General features: G+C 46.4%; 1 protein-coding gene across 2 annotated transcripts in view; it reads right to left on the bottom strand.

Annotated features, from left to right (window-relative positions):
* Window positions 1-18,997, bottom strand: part of PLEKHG6 (pleckstrin homology and RhoGEF domain containing G6) — a 188,010-nt gene that overhangs the window by 132,382 nt on the left and 36,631 nt on the right. For both annotated transcript variants that reach the window (XM_085619788.1, XM_085619787.1), the window contains exon 2: window positions 5,590-6,226. In XM_085619788.1, coding sequence (XP_085475914.1) covers window positions 5,590-5,868 — 279 coding nt within the window. In that variant the 5' untranslated portion in view covers window positions 5,869-6,226. The remainder of the gene's footprint in view (window positions 1-5,589; window positions 6,227-18,997) is intronic.

The raw sequence follows: 18,997 nt of genomic DNA, 5'->3' as shown, positions 1-18,997 counted from the left end.
TCGACTAGCAGGCAGAGGAATGCACGTTACGAAACGTTAACATGAGTTCTCTTGGAAACCAGTGCCGGGAACCTACTCCTTGCTCCTCCTGGTCGCTCTTCCGTTCACCTCGGAGTAACCAACCATAGAGTTTGGGTCGGTGTGGTCTTCTAAGTGAAATTTAAGGTCTCAGCGGAGGATGAAGGTGCTGAAGAAGTCTATAATGTTACTGGTGAAATTGGTGTTGGGTTCGGTTGGTCTGTGTATGAGAGTTCTGCTCAAAGAGAAGTTGGTTGCTATCTGTATCTTGAACGTGAGGTGCCCTGTAGCTGGTGTAGGTGTCCATCTAGGTGGTGGAGCTACTGGAATCTTTGAATTCAAGGATGACTCCACCTCTGGGCTTGTCCTTGTGGTCTTGCCTGGCAATCTGTTAGCCCGGGGAGATGGCTGAAGTGCTCTTCAGTACAAAGGTCGGGTCAAGCCATGTTTCCATGAAGACGAGCTGGCCCGGAGCGGGGGCGTGCAGTAGGTCCCATATCTCCGATGCATTTTGGAGAGTAACTGGGTATTGAGGAGCATGGATGTGAGTGCGGCATGTTGCATGGGTGGTGGTTGGCCTGAGTGAACGTGAAGGGTGGCTAGTATGTGTAAGCGAGTAGGGTGCTGGGTGCTGTTGGAGTGGTGGGCATAGGTTGTGGGAGATTGCATGAGAATTTGTCAATGGAGCATGTGAATGATCCTTCCATGTTATGTGGTGCAGTGTGACAAGCAGTGGCCAGGTTTGGGAGTGTGGAGATGCCCTGCAGGGTAGCAGTGGGTATTAGAAGGAACAGGCCTCCTGGCGTGGTCTAGGTACAGACTGGCATAGATGGGTTTGCCTTTGGCGTGCCAGCAGTGTGTCCACTGTGCGCGTCTGCTGCACATATGTGCTGTAGCCGCCATTAAGTAGGTCTTCAGAGGAGGGAGGAACTCATGGGGCAGGGGGCGGGGAAACCAGTGATGTCACGTCCTGTGGAGATGGATGAAGAGATGTCACTTTCTGTGAAGACGGATGATTGCAAGTGCAGTGATGGGGAGTACATCGTTCAGAGGTCGATACAATAAGTACCATTAGAGTACCAAAAGGCCTAATATTTTCAGCTCTTAGAAGATGTAAATTCTAAGGAAGAAAAAGTTATATCAATAATAATATGCATCGCTATTATTACATTAACATTTTCCGGAATATGAATTGGAATGGGATAATCACCATCTGCAGCTCTCTGCAAGAGGCGCGGAGGGTAGAGAGTGAGGTACGAAGAGTGATCCATGGGTGACAGAGAGGAATCTGAATTGGTGAGTGCGGTGGGTGAAAGAAAGGGAAAACAAGCGGAGAAATATATGCAATTTGGCATGTAAGTGCAGGGAGGCAGGGAATCTACACGGATTTTAGGTCAACACTACTTCTCTGTACCGATGAGATACTAATCCATGCACTGCCTCCTCGCTCACCCCATCTCATTCCTCACCTGTTGGGGAGCCACCTCCCTAGTGTTTCTCGTGGAATTTCTGGATGTGTGCCCCCAATTTATTTGGACTTTGGCTGGGCTGCTATTGGTACAACCTCAATTGCCCTGTTAAAAAGAACAGTTTTTCTTCCTAACAGCACAACTCCTGGTAGGGCAGGCCAGCGGTATTTCATATATCAGAGAATCGGAGGTCTGCCTTGTAGTAATGGGCCTACTAATGGAAGAGAAGTAAATGTGCAAGGGGCGGTGAGGATTTAAGAGCGCCGGACAAGGAGCAAGGTGACAGCGAGGAAGAGCGAGAACGTGACTAGCAACAGCGAGGACCCGACTAGCAAAAGCGAGGATGTTACTAGCAAAAGCGAGGACGTGACTAGGCACAGTGAGGAAGGGACGAGGAACAGCGATGAGGAATAGCGGGGAAGTGACGAAGAAGATTGAAGAGGTAAGGAGGAAAAGTGAAGCAGCAGCAAGCAAGAGCGTGATGACAATGAGGAAGAGCGAGATGGCAGTGAGGCGCAAGAATGGTTATTGTCAAGTGTTGCCTCCAAACTCAGCATCTCAAAGCAAAATCAAGTCCACCTCTACATCAAAACCTTCAACTGCACCCACATACCTCAGCCTTCTCACTCACTATCACATTTCACAACCTTCAGTGCAATCACCCACCCTTGCCTGACAGGATGAACCCCGATTACTCAACCCCCACTGCTGTTGCTTTGTACCTTTATTCATGCTACATCAGTCCACACACACACTCTGGGCGTCACTTCACAAGGTGCTCCAGAGATGGTCCAAGATGCAGAAGCGCTCACTTCTGCAAGTTATGGAGCACAATTAACCCAAATAAGGAGCGTGCATAAAGCACACAATATAAACTGAATTGTATCGGCGCTTTTATAATTAAGGCCAATTCATAGCATTTTCCACTTACGAATTTTTATCAAACTGAGAATAATGTGCGAGTTAAACTTGCAAGGATTCAAACTTATGCCCCTGGCGGCTGCATGCACCTAACCGTCTGAGCTATGTTATCAGGCTGGGAGCTTGTGGCCTGCAGGCTGCCCAGAGAGCTCTGCAACAGATGCATTAGCATACTTAGTTGTCTCATTAGCATATGAACCCGTGGCCTGTAGGTTACACCCAGTGATCTGCAACTGGCACATCAATTATTTACGCTATGGTATTGTACTCAATGACGTGTCTCCCAATAGCAACACATAAATAAATAAATAAAACGCTGTGGCGTCGCTGCACACTGTCCATATGGACCACAGGTCACTGGTATGGATTCCTTTACTACAATTCCCAGCCTGTGCGCACAGATACACTTTAGCCCCTCTTACCTGGACCTGTTTACTTTATTATTTTCTGACTTATACTCATAATTCTTTTTTGCATTTTTTATTATCTTGCATAGATTACTTGTTTTCTTGTTTTTAGTAAATGCTCAGTTCTTCTCTGTATTAAAGCTTGAAAATTCCCACTACGCGCAGTGTAGCAGGCTCCTTACTCTCCTGGACTAGCTTAACAGTATTCACCCAGAGGCCTGCTGGATACACTTAGATCTTCGTAGTATGCACCATAAAGAACTTATGTTTGTGACCAATTAAGTAAGCCTTTACAGTTTCACCATCATATTTCCACTTATCATTGGTCATTTATTTGAGGGCATAGTAAAAAAATGCATTTGTACTAGGGGAACAATAGGCTGGCCAACACAGACTGAGTCAGCCTCCACCCTGGGACCACCTATCTCCAAATGTGTGGATTTCCACAGAAAATGTTTGTCCATATCCAGCACTGCTTACCCTTGCTGCACACACGCGCGCACACCACGCACACACCACGCACACACCACACACACACACACACACGCAGCACCAAGGTTGACACAGCCTCAGGCCCCCGTCAACTCCACCTGCAGTTTCAGGTCGGCTCACATTCCTGGCCGATACGGTTACGGCCGAGTCACTCAACCGGCCGGCGTTCACCTTTTTTTTGTGTGCATCTTTTATATAGCTCGAACTCGACCCGAAGGTTTTGGAGCGCTGTACATGAGCACCGTATTTACATTACACATTCAGGCACGGGGAGATTAAGTGATTTGCCCAAAATCACAGGATGTGGACGCGACCCCGAGGCTCGAACCCTGGTTTTCAGCACCAAAGTCGGCAGTCTAGCCGACGGACCACATGATGCACGGTGGGGTGGTGGGCAAGTGAATGCGGGTGGCTGGACGTCATAGAGAAGCATGGAATGATGGGGGCGAGAGAAGGTAGAGAGGGAGACGCAGACTGAGACTAAAAGACAGGATACGGAGACTAAAAGACAGGATACGGAGACTAAAAGACAGGATACTGAGGGGTAGTGACGAAACAAACATACAGGAGCCGGAATGCGGCAGTGACACAACTATCACATTTAAGGCAAGGAAGCTGTGCTCAGACTGCCACGGGTGGGTGGTAAACAACTGAGGGGGGGGGGGGGGCATGGGGATAAACAGTCAGAATTTGAGGTCATTTTGGAGGCGCCGTTGGTGCATTTTATAATTTTAATTTGCTTGGTTTTAAAAGCTTCCATTTTTTATTCTTAGGACTCCAATTCTATATGGCGCATACTATAGGCACAGTGCTGGGATGGCACCGATGCTTCTAGTGTTCAAGCTCATGCACCTCACATTACACACAGACTTTATGCAGCAGGTGCAGTAACCTCTAATCTCACTGAAAGGACATTGTAACATATATGTAATACCAAAATGCCTGCAGTAGGTGCAAAAACCCACCGAACTTCATCATGGACATGGTAATCTGGGAGCTGCATAACACACATGGATCTTTGCAGTAGGTGCATTTACCTACTAGGTTTAAAACTGGAGACCAGCAGTCTTCAAACAGTTCTCTGCAGTCAGTATATTAACCCACCAGAATTAGCACCTGTGGCCTGCAGATTACTCCGAGTTATACAGTGTGCACGGTATTCTTCTATAGTTAGTGCCTTGACTATAGTTTACCCTGTAGCATACCCTACCTGCTAGATTTCACCCTATTGACATCACTTCCCTTTCCTCTCCCTCGCTTTGAAGGTCTTATGCCTTCCCTCTGCAGATTGTTCCATCACCCATCCTTCTCCCGTTTCTAATTGCTGGCCTGTCTGTTCGTTCTACTCTTATTATCTATGCCCCACTCATCCACCAGTGTCCTCTCTTTTGCACTCTGTGATACAGTTCACCTCTCACCGTTTCTGGTTTTCTGCCCTCGGATGCTCTTTCACCTCTTCTCTTCTCTGTTCCCCTCCTGCTATGTCCGGAATTATCATGTTCTTGTGTCATCCTCTCTGCGCCCCCCTCGCCTGTTCCCTCTGCCGCCGGTGTACAGCAGAATGCGCGCCGCGAAGCTCCTGGCTTCCAGCATAAGCAGCTGCCGGGCCAACACCACGCCCAAAGAGGTCAGGAAAGTTAAGGACAGGTGCCCGGGGCACAATCCTAGCGGTCAGCCCGCTCAACCTTTGTTGACCTTGACCGATGGTAAATGCGCGTCGGTAGACATGAGATAAAGAGAGAAGAAAACGGCTTTCCCAGGGAGTCCGAGAGATACACAGAAAGACTGGAGACTGGAGACAGACACCAAGAGACATGCAGCCGGAGAGACTCGGTGTGAGACACAGAGAGACGCTGCAGTGAGTGAAGGGAGAAACAGAGAAAGAGAAAAAGAGAGAGAGAGAAAAGGAGAGAGAACTACACGTCTAGAAAAAAAGAGCCTCCTTCAACCCACATCCTCTCGATTCTGATTTCATATATAGAGTTCTCTGTGCTTCTTGGCGCTACATAAAGTCCCTAAGATGTCCTCGTCAAATCAAGATTTTACACTTACGCAAAGTTGCAACATTTAGAGTTCTAGGTAGAACGCATGTCCCACTAACACAGAGGGTGAAGAAGGTATAAACAAAATATAGGTATAATGTACATCGCACCAGCCAACCAGAGGCCAAGAATCAGTAAAAGGTTGCCAGCCATTTGCAGTCTGACCATGTGTAGTTGGTTCAAATCTCCTCTGGGGCTCTACAGAGCTCCCAGTCAGGGATCACAAGGGTGGCACCTTACCTGCTCCATGGTCTTGCTTTTAGCCCGGTGATTGTTGAGGGGGTACTCTCCTGGGATTGTCCGGGGGCTGGTGGGATTACTCTTGGTCCCGAGCTCTTTGTGGGTTTGAGGAGGTTCAACTCCAGCGTCTCCGAGATCCGCGGCGGAAGGCTCCCCCACAGGATCCGCGTGCTGTTCTTTCTCCTTCTTGGACTCCCCCATCATTCCCACATCGTAAAACATGTTGCTGGGAATCTCATGAGGAACATTCCAGGATTTGGAGGAGTGGAAACCCAACATAATGTTGTTTCATCATCGATGCCCTACCTCTAGTCAAGAGGTCCAGTTGTTCGGAACAAAGGCGCCCTGTGACTGGTTGAACGCAGCTAACCTCCCAATATCCAGTCACAAAAGTCCTTGTGGTGACATAGAACGGACTTCTGTCCAGTCACAGACCACCTGGCCCCAACAGCAAGAGTCTAGCCGTCCAATTACAAGTCCTTTCTTCGGTGGGTAACGTCCCGATGACCAATCACTTGGACTATTTTGAAGGGAACGCTGGACCCCGTGGGAGATCAGCTGTGACACAGCCACGCAGGACAGAAGACTGGTTGGGCGTTTCCCTCTCATCCTCATCCATAGCAGTTAGTGACGAGTCCTAAAAGGAAACGGACACCATTAGTCAATAGACACAAACCCCACCTTTTGCAGCCAATTATTTTATTCATCACTACTCATGCAAGGTGAACAATTTAGGCATGTGCCGTCAACAGCTGTTCGTTTGCTGCATACCTGGCCAGGCGGCGCTGGATGTTTTATGCATGCTTGGTCACTCCTAATTTACATGAGACGGCCACTTAGCCATGAACTTGTAGGACAACAGCAAAGTAGTTACTAAGCACACACCCTAGAAAGTTATTTATGAAGTATGCATATCTTCTTTAAATAGAATCAACGTTTGCTCATTTACTGAAGCCTTGGTTTCAGAGGCTCTTTACGACGCACCTGCAGTAAAACAACAACCTCAGACTCCGCATTACACACCCAGATTTCAGCTGACTATGCATTTAAAGTTCTACTAGACCTCTTGTTGTGCACCAGCCATCGATGTGGGCTATGTTCTAGAGGGTCAGCCATCTTGTGTAGGTGTCAGGACATTGACGGGGTGCTAGACAGCACCATCTTTGGCTAGTATGTCAACACCCTGTAATGCAAACTAGTTTAGCCTCAGACTGGAGGAAGCTCTTACTCAAATACCCCAGTGATCCAGGCCTCCTGCCAGAAGGCAGTTATATTTTCTTTGCAAACACAAGGAGATTATGGACGGAGCGCTGAAACTTTTCAGACACTCACCCCCAGTCACAGATCTGGTTAAATCCATCATCGTTCTTTAGCTTACTTCGCCACCTCAGTTCAGACCCAGCCATACGCAAATCAGTCTTGACCCTGTGCCTCATGGGAACAGTCCAGCCCGAACTGCCAAGCCAGGCCTTGACTGGGCCGGAAACAAGCCCAATAGAGACCAGTTTCGAGGCCCCTTTTAAAAAACTGCCGGTGCTCAGCACCGGTGAAAGCCGGCCCACTTAAAGCCCTGGTTTCAGTGCTCCGTTCATCATCTCCTTGTGTTTGCGTTATACTTTATTTATCCTTTCTTGAGGAGAAAGTATATTACTAAATTTACAAAAAACAAACAAAAACACCCACAGTATTAGCGTACAGTGTCGATTGCATGTAAAGTCTCTTAGCTCAAGCGCCGTGAAGGTGTGGAAGCCAAGCCGGTAGGAATGAAGGAGCTAGGGTTAAACGGAATAATTGTGACGCAAAGCGCGCGCAACAACGGCTCAGCAGACAGCGGGAAGGCTTTGGGCGAGGTCGGTACTGCCGCACCTGGGGTCAAGGTGAGACAGAAGCTACAGACTGGAAGCCATTAGATGAGAGGACGTCACAAGGCACCACGCTTTTTATAGCTTTGGTGCATTCCTCTTCGCGCGCCCAGCCCCACCGGCAGGTCAGGTTCACTGCCATGGCATGCTCTCAGCGTCGAGCTGATCCGGCCGTGACGCCGGAGTGTGCAACAGAACTCGGCTGGCAGGGTTTCCACCGGAAGGTCTTCCCGAGTGGGCGAAGAACTACCCAGACAAGGAAATTCCTGAAGGAAGAGTACAGGGTCCCTACTGCCCCTCAACAAGCAATTGCACACGCACTCACTACTTTACTCCGAAATGTGCAAATCAACAACTCAGCTCCAGGTTCGTATTGCGGACACCTCCTAATTTAACAGATGGAAATTGTTCTTCAGTTTGATGATCTTACCCTTATTTTAAGGCCCAGAGAGAAGGTGTGTGTGAGCTTTGCTTGCATTGAAAATGTCAACACAGACCGACAAAAACAGATTTCCCGGTTCCCGAATTAAATGTGGTTCATCAATGTGCAGGTGTGGGTCAAAAAGTGACAAACCAGTTCATTTTCAAAATCAGAATCCTCGACAAAGATTAAACAGCGAAACAGGTCAGCTCTATTATTGAAAAGAAAGATGTACAAATGATAAAAAAAAAGTCATAACAATTACAATGAAAGTTACATGAATGTGCATCTTACATAGGAACCATAATTCCATAAAGAAATGAAGAGATTTATGGTAAGAGTGGTCATAATCGCTTTATTTGTAGACGTAGTGGCCATATCATTCAACACTAGCAGAGCAAGAGACGCACCTAGAAAGGTAAAGACTAGAGACTCTAGGAGGGTTTTTATAAAAGAGAGTCACACTCGCTGGGAAAACACATGGGTGCAAAAGCTCACAATTTGAGATGCTTAAAACCTTCGTGAGGGGCACAACCCAGAAACAGACCAGCAGCATCCATCATAACTCTAGCAAAGAGTAGAGTTTATGTGAAGGATTTGGTCTACAGCAGTGCCTAGACAGTGGCGGCTTAAGGATTTTGGGGGCCATGGGCCTAACATTTTGGAGGTCCCTATTCAGAACATTTTAAATTTATGATCCAATCTCAGCTCTTGCATACCCTTTTTGGCCAGGTTACAGGCACACCGATCCAAATTCTTTATGAGTTTACATCTAATATTCAGGGACAGTGACGCGTGTTTTCAATATTGTAACATAGCAGCAGCTCACTACTATTATTGTAAATAATCTGTGACCCTGCCCCATTTCTCCTATGTGAGGTCCTGTTTTGCTCTAAAATAAACTTTTCCTATGAATTTTGCATGAAACAAACACAGCACTTCTCTGCAAAATGTCTGCAATAGACTCCCCACACATCACCTACATTGAAAAGAATTTAAAGGAAAACGGTATTTAAAAGAATTTGTTGAAGAATTATTCAAGGTCTTCAGGCAAGACTCTGCAGAATAGAGCTGGCTCCATCAGGGACCCCCCTAAAATACTGGGGCCCACTTTGCCCAAGCCTTAAAATATCTCTGATCTGGGGGAGAGGTCCCCCCTCCCTGGTGGTGGGGGCGGTTCTAACTATCTTGTCACCCAGTGGACCCAGAGCAACTTCTACCCCTGCTTTCACCACAGGTCATGGGCATCCTGTATTGGCAAAGTATGGCAGATGGAGCAAATTGTTTAGGTCTTACCAGCCGTACAGACTCCATGTCCATGTGGCTGCTCGGCCCTTCCTCTAATGGCCCAAATGTACCAAGGATTAGCATAGCAAACCGTGAAGAGATCATTGTATGATAAAAGCATCTAAAAATGGAATCCATGGATTTAATCCAACACCAAAATAGAATCCATAATTTTCAGACCTCATGCAGGAGTGTGGGGGATTGGGGGCATGGGGTAAGCAGGGGCTGTGGGGCTTCCAATGTCCCTGGGTCTGTCCTACTCTTTGTCTGCAAAGCTGGGGCAAGTGCAAACACTTCAGAACTCTACTCTCAGTGGTAGCAATGGTGTGCTGTCATAGGCTTCGCATGGAGGTAGCCTGCAGGTGCATCAAGTTCAGAAGTTAAAAAAAAAAAAAAAAAAATCACCCAGCAGCGCCATAACGGATTGCCCAACCCAGGGCTCGTTTTTGTAGAATAGGAAGTACTTTAATACATTTGAAAACAAAATAGTACATGCTACAAAATGCAGCTATGAATAAGTACTGGTGCAGGGCCACTGTACCCGAAGTTCAAGGAGCCCTTTGCTCCCCTCACCCCACCTTCTTCTCTCTCTAGTCTATGTGGTTGACTTTCAAGCACAGCTGCATTTCTACCATACTCATGAAAGGTTTGCGCTCAGTCTTTACAGTCTCAATATTTTTTTTACCAAATGTGAACCCATTTGGTAAGTCACTGTTGATCATCAGCATGCACCATTCCCTCTTCTGCGAGGAAGACACACCCATTAATGGTGCGTCGGCACTCAGTTACCAGCCCAGGATCAGCAGATGAGAGGTCTCTCCTTGAAGGCTGGCTGGAGGCCGCTGGTGGTGGTGTTGCTACCAACCTTTATGTAGTCTTATTTTATTTTAAGTGTTTTATATAGCGCTGGCTAGACCCAGAGGTATCGGAGCGCTTTACATGAGTAAGATGGCATACAAGTAGATCAAAGATAATGAAACAATATGCAAAGTATACAAATCAAAATAGATAAACAGGTGCAAGAGATAAACACTTCAAGTAATTACGTAGGTGATGTTAAGGAAATGGACAAATCATTGGACAAATGTAACATTGTGATTGGGGATCAAGTGCAGGTCACAGGTTAGGACCCCCAATAATAATTGGTATATAAGGAATAATGAAGACAGCATGCGGGATATACAAATCAACTAGGTAAACAGGAGCAAAAGCTTGTAGTCGTAGGCCCAATTCCAGGCATAGTGGGGGCCAGAGGTCACAAATCCACTGCACATCCTCTGTAAGCAGTGGTGGAACTTTGATGCCACAAACTCTATGCTGGGGTCAGTGGCTGCAGCTATGCAGGAGCAGTAGATTGATGTGGGGTGCTCTGGTCATTCTAATGACTTGCAGGAGGTGGGCCACTTCGAGGCAAAATAATGTAATTTTTACAGGAAAACAGTCTGTTCGGGCATAATTCTGCGTCAGTTCCACCGGCGAGTCATGGTATCAGTTGCAACAGCACCACCAATTTGGGTACACTTCGGCATACTGCCATGGGCTAGCTACATAACACAGACAGCGCTCTGATCCAGGAGCGCTCTGGCCACTCTTGAGAATCTGGTGGGTAGACCCTCAGCGTCAGCCTCAGCTGCTTCAGTTCACTTTGGCAATCAGCTCATCCTGCTGTTTGCTTTGCTTCTTCTCAGGTAGGTCAGCTTCCAGACTCTTCAGGACAGGAAACTAGGTCTTCCTCCCAGGTCAGACTCCAGGTGATGTCCCCTCACCTTTGGGAAGATGGCTGGAAGCATACACCACTCTGGTTGCACAGCAGTCCTCTGGGTGCTCTGCAAAGTACAATCTTCCTTGGATCCCGGAACTGGAACAACAAGTTGGCCATCTGCAACTATGTCCAAAGAGGTACAGCAGAAAGAGAATGAGTATTCTCTCTCTGCACGTTCAGAGTGATGCAGGGTCAGCTCCCGTTTGGAGCATCCACAACTGAGGCACAAAGATGTAAGCATTCTATACCTGGCTATCAATAGCCACATTTCACAGTGATCAGGAAGAGAGACAAAAAGGCTGGTCTCCCCAAAAGCACCTTCACATTCTGCACAACGGAGACTGCAGTCCCACCCTTCCACCACGGTCCACCAAAAGACAATGCTCATGAAAACTTATCACCGAAATCTCATGCCACATGCATGTTGAGAATACTCAGCTCTACATCAAACTCTCCTCTCAAGAGGCTATCCGGAGACTGGATGACACCCTGAGGAAAATACAGGACTGGCTAGCAAACAACCATCTAAAACCAAACCAGCTGAAACCCGAATTCATCCTTTTTTCCAACGCATTAGATCTCAACAACCGCTACCTTGCTCTCTTATCATCAAATCGCTAAACTGCACCCCAGCCACCTGCAGCTCCCCAAAACCACTTGGTATCACACTTTACTCAGATCTAAACATGCAAGCTTACATACAAGCTGCAACCAGAAACGCTTCCAAACATCTGCACCTTCTAAGAAAACTAAAACCCTTCATACCGCTAGGAGACCTCAAAACAGCGGTTCAATCTCTAGTGCTCTTAAGACTGGACTATGGGAATGCCACACTCGTAGGTCTACCCAAAGCCAGCCTAGCCCCAATGAACGAAACATTAAATGCAGCAGCAAGACTTAACTGGTACACATTGTTATGACCGCATCTCCCCATCACTCCGAGCCCTCAGCAGGCTGCCAGTTGAACCTTGGATCCAACTGAAGGCTGCATGCATAACACACTAAGCCCTACATAATTCTGGCCCTAAATACATGGCAAATAGGATCAAGCTGTCAGGAGGTGGAAGAGATTCCAGAAGTGTGAAATCCCTCCTACTAGAAACACCCACATTCATAAAAAGGAAATCTCACAGCTCCAATTTCTCCGGGTCTGCCCCCAAAATTTGAACTTCCTCACACCCTCAAGGAGAGCGATTACCTCACTCAGACTCTTCAAGAAGGAAGTCAAATTTGCACTACTAGAAAAAAACTGTTTCACAAGGGAACCATTTTGAAACTGTCATTTCATCCTATTTGATATTGTATCCTATTGTTTTATACTTTTCTCTTCGAATTATATATACAGGTGTTCTTGTTGTACTGCAACCCACATTAGCTCTCTGTACAGCACTCCGATATAATGATGGTTATGTTCGTGCTTTATAAAACACAAATAAATAAATAATCAGCAGCTCCTAACAGAAAAAGGACCCACTAGAAATTCCAAAGGGAGCCCCATGTCCTCTCTTTCCTCTTCAGAGTCTAGGTCTCCTCCCTTCAGCTTCAGGGATATCAGCACTGCACTTCCATGGTCTGGGAAAACAACCTCATCTCCATCTTGAGCATGAGCAGACTAGGGGCCTCCAAAAATTGAACCCACAGACCTCCTTTACTTTTGCTTCCTCATACACGCTATTCATGCACCAAACAAGTCACTCACAAATACATGCAAACATTCATAAGGAGTTAGCGCTAGGACCCGGGATAATATGTAGCAGCAGTACTTCACACAGGCGGGATGGTAAGCTTGCACTCACATAGATAAAAAAATCTGGTCATGGCTACAGACGTACAAAGTACGTCTCGCTGCCACCAGCACTTACATACTAAACCCATACAAGGGTGGTAGTCCACTGTCAGACAAATGAGGGGCGCGTTGTGCACCTCTCCAGGTCCAGGACTGGTCCAGGACCTCACTCATTTCAACCGACAGGTCTAGACTTCCACTCACATGCTATATTAGCATCTGGCTGGGGTCAAAGTCAAAACCAGGATACACGAAACTCACAGTTGGTTACTCAGGACGGAGCGCACACCAGCACACCATGTGGGAGACATTCCTGTCCAACAACCCTGCACAAAGTTCTATGTCCATTCCCAGTTAGGTCTCATTCTTGGCTACCATTTTTGCTATCATAGAGGACAAAGATTCCTTTTGGGCGTAATGCGGCAACTGGTACTTTTTGCATCACCTGCAGTAAACTGGCCCTGGTTTGCCCAGTAGCAGATTTTAAACCAAGGACCTTTGTTGGACATACCAAGACAATACTTTTAGTGATGATTTCTTAAAGGTCACCAAAGGGATTAGCAATCCAAATACATTTCCTCTGGATTAACCAGCTCAACCTCAACCACACAGTCCCTTTTGTCAACTTTTAAATCTGCCAGCCTGTTCCATCATTATCTGACCCAGCTCTTCACTCAAAACAAACAATCTTCAGCCACTGCCTGACTGAATTAGCAGTTTATGCATAGGATGACACAGAACTGGGCGACCAGTAAACATGTCAGAAGGCTGACACAAACTTCCACAATTGTTTACTACTGGCGGATGAGCATAAATCCAACTAACATACAGCTAGTCAAATTGGCCAACACATATCCAAACATTATGAAGATCCAGTATTGTAAAATTAGGCACCTGCATTCCCCACAGAGAGGTCAGAAGATGGTCCTTTCAATAATCTAACATTGCCTGGTAAGGGGAGCAAAATGTCATATCAGGTATGATGAAATAAAACCTTACATCACCCTGCTTTTGCAAGAGATTGCTTTGTCCTACATGGAGAAACATTACCCCCGATACTCTCCTGTAACAGCTGCTAAAATGTCACTAGCAGACTTTTATATTAGTGTTCATCTGCTCCGGCTTATTCGGAATGCAGCTGCTAGGCAATTGGGCAAAGAGAAAGTGCAGCCGCATCCACTGTAATAATTATACAAGGCACCTCCCATAGCTCCACGCCCAGCGTTGTGTTTATCATGACAACAGGGATCACAGCCTTACAACAGAACCAGCAGGTCCTGTTCCTTTAGACAATATAAAGTCCAGCCAAGTGTCTTTGTGGGTTTCTCACAGCTGTTCTCAGAGCTTCAAGCATGCTTATTGCGGCTTCAATAGTTTTCTCGCCCATTAGATGCTTGAAAACACGGGCCCAAATTTACCTACGCTTTGCATCGTGTTTGCGCTACTTTTGTAAATCAAACCTGAAGTACAGTGCTAAGGTTGGATTTACTGAGCAACGCAAATCGTGATTTGCATTGGTTATTACCACAAAGTAATTCAAAGTTGTGCAGTGTGATGCCTTGTGTTACTTTGTGTCAAGGTGGCATTCCAAGGGTGGCGCATGGGCGTCATCATGCCAAAAACATGTTTCAATGCAAAAACAATTTACAAAGAGACAAACAGGGACTGGTAACAAAACCCTAAGCCTCAGAGGCAGGTGCAAAGAGTGGAAATGTTTTCATTTCTCCTCGTTTTTCCTACTTTACATGTGTGCTGCAGTGTACAACACAGATGATTATGTCCTGCTCTCTCTCTTTCTGGGAGCATAGCACAGAAACTTTAGTTGCTGCAGTGCGTTGCATGACCTCTTTGTACATCTGACCCCAAGTGAGTGAAGAGTAACAAAGAAAGGAGGCTTCAGGAGCAAACCAAAGGACTCATGCATGTCGATACCAGAGAGTACTCAGGAGGGAAATTGTTGAGGAGGCAAAAGAGGGAGTCATCATTCACAGTTGACTGGGAAGGAAATGGAGGCAGAAACAGTTAGACAGGGAATGGGGTACAGGAACAGAGAGAGATCCAGGGATGGGCAAAATGGACACAGAGAACTTGGAACACAGACACTTGGGGCAAGATCTTGCTACAGAGAAGCACCAGAACAGGGACAGCGGGGGCTCCTCCATTATGGCGAGTGCAGCAGGCATACACATTAATAAAATAGTAATAAATACCATTTTATTATAATGTGTCTCAGGCTCGTGCTGTTACCCCATAAGATGGGGCGGGCTGATAAGTGCAATTGCACTATTACTTCAGCCCCTGCCAGTGCGCATGTCAGATTGGCCGGCTGTCTAGAGCCGGCCAATCTGACATGCGTACTTCAGAGCTAGCAAACCCAGGGCTGAGAAACAGCAGAGGGGATTGCAGCCACAGGCCCCAAACCTCAAAATGAGTGCTGGGTTAGCCTGCTCCAACCAATCCTGCAGGATTGGTTGGTTTAGCGTTGTAAAAGTGAGGAAGCCCTTCCCTTTCCACCCGAGTCAGCGCTGAGGAGAGCAGCAGGTCGACGGAGAGCGCATCCAGAGCTTGTGTGCCAGCAAGCCCAACATATATGGGCATTGCGCCCCACAACGTTGTAACATTGCCGGCCGCCGCTGGACAGGAAGGCATGGATAGTGAGACCCAGGGAAAATGGGCACAAGGAGAGGTGGAAATAGAGAAGAGGCACAGTGATGCAAAAAGAACCAGGAATATAGCACTAAACATAGAGAGAGATCTTGGGACAGGAAGGCAATAGGGCAGTGAGGCTCAGCGACTGGGAAATAGACGCAGAACCAGTGAGATATGGACACTTAAAGACTGACTCACACCCTCAAGGACTCACACAGGCTTGGTGGAATTATGCACGACTAGACCCCTTGTCACAATTCCAATCAACCTATATTCAGTAAAGCTTTAGGACTACAGGTAACTCTGACAATTCTCAGAAAGGTCAAGTGGAAGCTTACAAGAACTGGCCACCTGCACCCTTTCATTTGGAGCAGATCTGCGTATGAAACAAACAACCAAGTTGACACTCATGTGGTTGAGCACAGTTGAGAGACCCACCCCTCCTCCACCACAAAGGAAACCCACAACCAACTGTAGGAGGAGGGATAGGACTCATACACCAAGTACAAGATCACATAGAGCCAAGAGACCCCCCCATCCATGTGTGACAACCTTCTATCTGTAGATGACATTTAGTGCTCTGTTCCCCAACCCCCAAGTGGAATAAAAAGAAAGAAATGAGCAAATGTTTCAGAATACAAAGACTGCAGAATTAATTCCAGCTCAGTATATTAAGCAAAAAGACTTACCCCTTAACAAGGGCCATGCTTCCAATCAGGAGGTTTAATCCTTACATCCCAAGAAAAGCATTAAGACCCTACAACTATCAGTAGTTCCATTGTACGGATCAATTCAATAAAAGCAGCAAATCTCTCTCAATCACTTCAATTAAATATCCAGAGCTTGGTTCCATAGGGGACGTGGGCAACTGAACTACTGCTCCAACACCAGCTCATACTAAGTCAAGATCGCATTGAAGCAAAAGCCAATGTGGGGGTGCCACTTTCAGAAGACATACTTTAAAATCATATTTAATTGAGGGTCATGTGACTAACAATAATTACTAAATGCCTACAGAGAACTCTTGATCCTATTTGAGCCCCAGTGCTTTTTAGTAGCACCCTAGTAATTAAACAAAGCAAACATAATTGAAAGCAGTCTAGTGGGTGTAACACCGATTGACACAAGAGAACACATTCAGTACTCCCGTTTACACACATTCGACCTTCCAGCACCACAAATGTCTTGCTGGCCCATTTAGACTTGCGTAGCCATCCTATTCATGCGATGGACCCAGAATTTCCAGGGTGACCACAAATGCGACTCAATTTGGCATAATTAAACTCTGGAAGGACCCATCCCCTGAACCACTCCCCCTTTCTAGACCTCATTTCACCCTCTCCCTTGCACCAACCCTCCCAAAAATAAGCAACCTGTTCATGCATCACTTCTGGTAGAGAAGCAGATGCCACCTCCTCCCTGAGAGCAGGATCTCTAGCATCCTGGAACATATGGGAGAATGAGGAACATATAAGGGAGAATGAGGTCTTGGCTTATCTGTGGAGAAGTTATCCTGCTTGCATTTTTATAGCACTTCAACCTCGTGACAAGGCACCTTGAGGGTGGGTAATATGCTATGCTATTGGTTGAAAGGGGGTTGGGTTGTGGTTTGTATAATGTATGCAGTGACCGTAGTTGTGCTCTGATCTTGTTATAGGTTGCTGCACCTCTGTGTGTAGCGGGGTATAAACGAGCAAGACATCGGACATAAACTACTACAGTACCTTACACAAATGCCGAGGTACACCAAAAATCAGTCCAAATCTGTATGGTAGGCAGTAACCGTTATAGTAAACAGAGGAAGTCCATAAATCGATCTTTTTTTCTCTCCTGTATATCCTTTATTTCATTTCAGAATCCCATTACACAAAAAACACTGGCAGCCGACATGTGTTTCGTCCGGAAGGACTTTTTCAAGGCTAATAGAAACTGCGGCACAGTAAGTAACTCCAAGATCCATGTATTGGAGGTAATCGTAACTGTGTAACAGTTTTAGAACGTTGTAATAACCTGAATGACAGGTTGTTTCTGTAGTTTCAATCAGGAGAAATCCCTCAGTATAACGAGATGCACAGTAAGCACAATAATTGTCAGTTCGCGTGGTTGGTATATGGTCCAGGACAAATAAACCTGTTGTGTTTAAGATGTATCGCTACGCGTGCTGTAGAACAAGCCCCGTCAGTAATCATCCGATTCCAGCACCACGATCTAAACACAATCCACTATGTGGCTCAGATAGGCCTGTAGTGTAGGGAACCGGCAAGTATCCTGTCCCACTACCTCAATACCACCAGAACGGCCTAGTTAAGGCTGTACCGGCGGCGTCTCTGTACGCGTACTGACCCGATGGCCTTGTGGTTCTTAAACACAACAGGTCTATTTGTCCTGTTCTAAACAGGAGTGGACCATATACCAACCACGCGAACAGACAATTATTGTGCTTACTGTGCATCTCGTTACACGGAGGGATTTCGCCTGATTAAGATTACAGAAACAACCTGTCATTCAGGTTATTACAACGTTCTAAAACTGTTACACAGTTACGATTACCTCCAATACATGGATCTTGGAGTTACTTATTGTACTGCAGTTTCTATTAGCCTTGAAAAAGTCCTTCCGGACTAAACACTTGTCGGCTGCCAGTTTTTTTTGTGTAATGGGATTCTGAAATGAAATAAGGGATATACAGGAGAGAAAAAAAGATCAACTTATGGACTTCCTCTGTTTACTATAATGGTTACTGCCTACCATACAGATTTGGACTGATTTTTGGTGTGCCTCGGCATTTGTGCACGGTATTTGTGGAACTTGAAGGGGGTCTTATCTTCCAGAGAGTTTGTTTGGTCTCCTGGAGGGAGACTCAATGCTTGGAGAGCACCAGGGTGTACCACAGATTGCAAGATACTTTCCGACGGACGAAGTGTGTGGATATGCATTCGCAATTCGGCATCTCTGCCTTGGTTCTTTGTGTAATTATAAACTACCATGGTGTTATGTTTGGCTGGAAGTGCGTTGGACAGCAGTACGGCCCACGTAGGTAGTGTGTTGGTATTCTGCTCAATTGACTTTGGCTGCTCATGTCATGATAGTTCAAAAGCATAGCTGTACTTCAATGTCGACAGGAGTTAAGGAACTTGAGAGACTGAAGCACACCTTTGCGCCTACCATCCTGGAGGGAGATTTGGTTACGCTTCTAGGGTGGGAATGATCTGCAGTGTCTGCGCCCTCCTTTCGATGGGGAATGGTTCTGTCTCCTTGCTAAGTGATCATTCATTATCCATTCAAGAAAGAGCCAGGTCTTACTGCCTTCTTGAATTCCAAGTGCTCTTGGATGTATCTGGACTTTGCCAGAAGAGCATTCCAGAGTTGTGCTTCCTGTATGGAGAAAGAGGTTGTACTCCTGCATTTGCTTTTGTAAGGAACAATCAACTGAGGTGCCAGCCCATAGCAGATGTGTTTAATCTGGGAGTATCGCTGCTGGACCTGCTCATCAGGTTAATGTACCTACACGGTCTTCTGTAACGTGTGTGCTGCTAGCCACAAAAAGGCTAAATGTGGACAACAAATCGATACCAACAGCATAGCAGGAAGTTACCCACTGGCATCGAATACACTCTACACCATGGAAACACTAGAACAAT

The sequence above is a fragment of the Triturus cristatus genome, chromosome 7 (assembly GCF_964204655.1).
Source record: "Triturus cristatus chromosome 7, aTriCri1.1, whole genome shotgun sequence".
Classification (NCBI taxonomy): Eukaryota; Metazoa; Chordata; class Amphibia; order Caudata; family Salamandridae; genus Triturus; species Triturus cristatus.
The sequence above is the reverse complement of the archived record's forward strand: the minus strand, read 5'-3'. Positions and strand labels throughout refer to the sequence as shown.